At 48.3% G+C, this 2500-nt stretch overlaps 1 protein-coding gene across 1 annotated transcript in view; it reads left to right on the top strand.

The window, feature by feature from the left end:
* The first annotated feature begins 96 nt into the window (after positions 1-96).
* The window catches only part of LOC138966501 (uncharacterized), an 18395-nt gene continuing 15991 nt past the window's right edge, over positions 97-2500 (top strand). Inside the window, exon 1 of the mRNA XM_070338770.1 lies at positions 97-223. Within this exon, the coding sequence (XP_070194871.1) occupies positions 122-223 (102 nt within the window). The 5' untranslated portion in view covers positions 97-121. The remainder of the gene's footprint in view (positions 224-2500) is intronic.

The following is a 2500-nucleotide window of genomic DNA, read 5'->3' as shown; positions in this document are numbered from 1 at the left end:
AGTGAATGCTACTGAACGCAGCAATGACCTTTTCGTGTGATGACACTGGTTTCAGTGACGTCAATGTCATTACGTCATTTTCTTTGTTCTGAACTAGTTTGCGTGACGTACTACCCATTTAATGCTTATACGTGTCTCCTATTTTGTGTCTGTCCCTCTGGGAAGTTTTGGAAGCAGACTGCAAACATTCGAAAACGAACTTGAATCAGCTGCAAGCATGAGTGTAAGTAATCCATCTTTTATGTTTTTTCGCAGTACGATTCAGTGTGGAAAAAATAGTTTGCAGACAAGTCAGTGCGGTTTCCGTCTGTGTATTTTCGGGCCCACATAATTATTAGGTTTTCTAGGAAAAGTTGAGTTGAGAAAAAAGCCAACAAGTACATATAAATGTTATAGGATTGTAAAATGACCTGTTTGCCTATGTCACTGTCCGTCCCCTTTATAGTCTCATGCATAGAGTCATGCTGAGAAAGAAACAGACAAGCAGATGCACACACACACACACACACACACACACACACACACACACACACACACACACACACACACACAAACACACACACACACACACACCCGCCCGCTCGCACGCACGTACACACACACACACACACACACACACACACGTACACACATGCATCACACACACACACACTCACGCACACACACACACACACACACACACACACACACACACACACACACACACACACACACAGAGGCTCCGACCATTTTTCTTTTGGACAAGTTATCGTAATCAACAACGTGGTGGTGGTGGTGTGTAGAGGATCTGATGGGGCGATATTGAGGTGGAGGGTGACCGGGGGGGGGGGGGGGGGGGGAGGATGGTTCTGAGCGACTATTTCAACATCTGCAGCCCTCTACGGTGAAATCTTTCTGACCTTCCTTATTACGATAATTTCAACACTTCTGTAGCACTCTAGAAGAAGGCATCCGTCAGTGGATTTACGTAGCAAGGTTTAGCGTACAAGTTACATATTTTGCGCTCTTTATGGGCAGAATACAGTCGGGCCCGCTTATAAGGAGCGCTCGGGGACCACATTTTTTACTCCTTATAACCGAGGTTCCTTATAACAGAGCTCTCGGATATAAGGAGTAACCCAAGCCCAACTACCTTATAAGCGGGCTTCTGCATTTTCAGTGTCAGTATTAGCAATTCTTCTTCTTCTTCTTCTTCTTCTTCTTCTTCTTCTCTCTCTCTCTCTCTCTCTCTCTCTCTCTCTCTCTCTCTCTCTCTCTCTCTCTCTCTCTCTCTCTCTCTCTCTCTCTCTCTCTCTCTCGCACAGCGGATTGAAAATCAATGCCCCTTTAGGCTCATGTCTATGGAACAACAGTAATTTGTTCCTCTCTGTTCAGACATTTTCACTTCTGCATCCAGATCGAAGGTAGCGCATTTAGCGATGAACGGAAGTTTCCGCGAAAGCAAAGGCGGATAATTCTCCCCTAACAGGATTGATGAAATAATTCGACCTACTTTCGGTTTGAAGCCGGTGGAAGAAAATGTAAGTTTTACGCCCTCACGGCAAAGCCATCAGGGGCATGTTACACGAGAAAACCCGGCTTTGTATAAAAATTAAAAATAAAAATGCAGGGGGGGGGGGGGGGGGGGAGGGATGTAGACAGCTGGCTGCCGGCTGCTAGAGGAGACCTGAAATGGGCTAGAGACTGGGTTGGGTCGTCTTGGGTCAGTGCTGAAATAGTTACTTTATTGGCTGTTGGCCGAACGGACACCCGGGCTTCATATGTTTGCATGCATGTATTCGTGTTTCCAAGGCCTGAGGCTTTCGCTGTGACCCTGGGATCTTTATCGTGCGCATGCGTGCACACGGGGGTGTTCGGACACCGAGCAGAGTCTGCACAAAGTTGACTCTGGGACACACATCCCGCGCCGAACTTGGGGATTGAACCCACGCTGAAAATAACAACCGGTTTTAATGCCAGCGCCTCTACCGACTGGGCAAACTCCCCACCCAATATGTTGGGGTCAAGAAGTTCCATGGAGGGCGGGGGGTATGGTGTAACACATAGTGTTTTGCTCAGAACATTCCCACCTAAGCAGAGCCGCGCTCGGGGTACGCATTACCGTGAAGCTGGCAGTCAGTGCTACCAAATGTCTGTGGTGGTGACTTAATGTGGGTCTATGTAAGCAGATGCCAGCGCAAGCAATCTGATGCAGAGTCAGGAGGCGATTTGGTACAAGAGAACCTTAGAGGCCACAGCCTCGGCCGTCTAAGGGATCTGTGTGTCTGGCGGCACATTTGGTTTCTGAGGTTCAAGCGGAGCTGTTGCCTCTGCTCCCAAGTTCCCGTGTCTGGAGGCGTTTTTGGTATGGAAGCAAACCTGTAGGTTGGGGCCTCTGCCTTTCAGGATGCCAGGACTACAAACTGTGTGTCTTGAGACACATTTAGCGTGAAATTCCAGAAGTGGATCTGTGCTGTGCTGGGTCTGCTGCAAGCACACTAGAACCAGCTCGCAACAGTTG

Source organism: Littorina saxatilis, linkage group LG5 (assembly GCF_037325665.1).
Source record: "Littorina saxatilis isolate snail1 linkage group LG5, US_GU_Lsax_2.0, whole genome shotgun sequence".
Lineage (NCBI taxonomy): Eukaryota > Metazoa > Mollusca > Gastropoda > Littorinimorpha > Littorinidae > Littorina > Littorina saxatilis.
The sequence above is the reverse complement of the archived record's forward strand: the minus strand, read 5'-3'. Positions and strand labels throughout refer to the sequence as shown.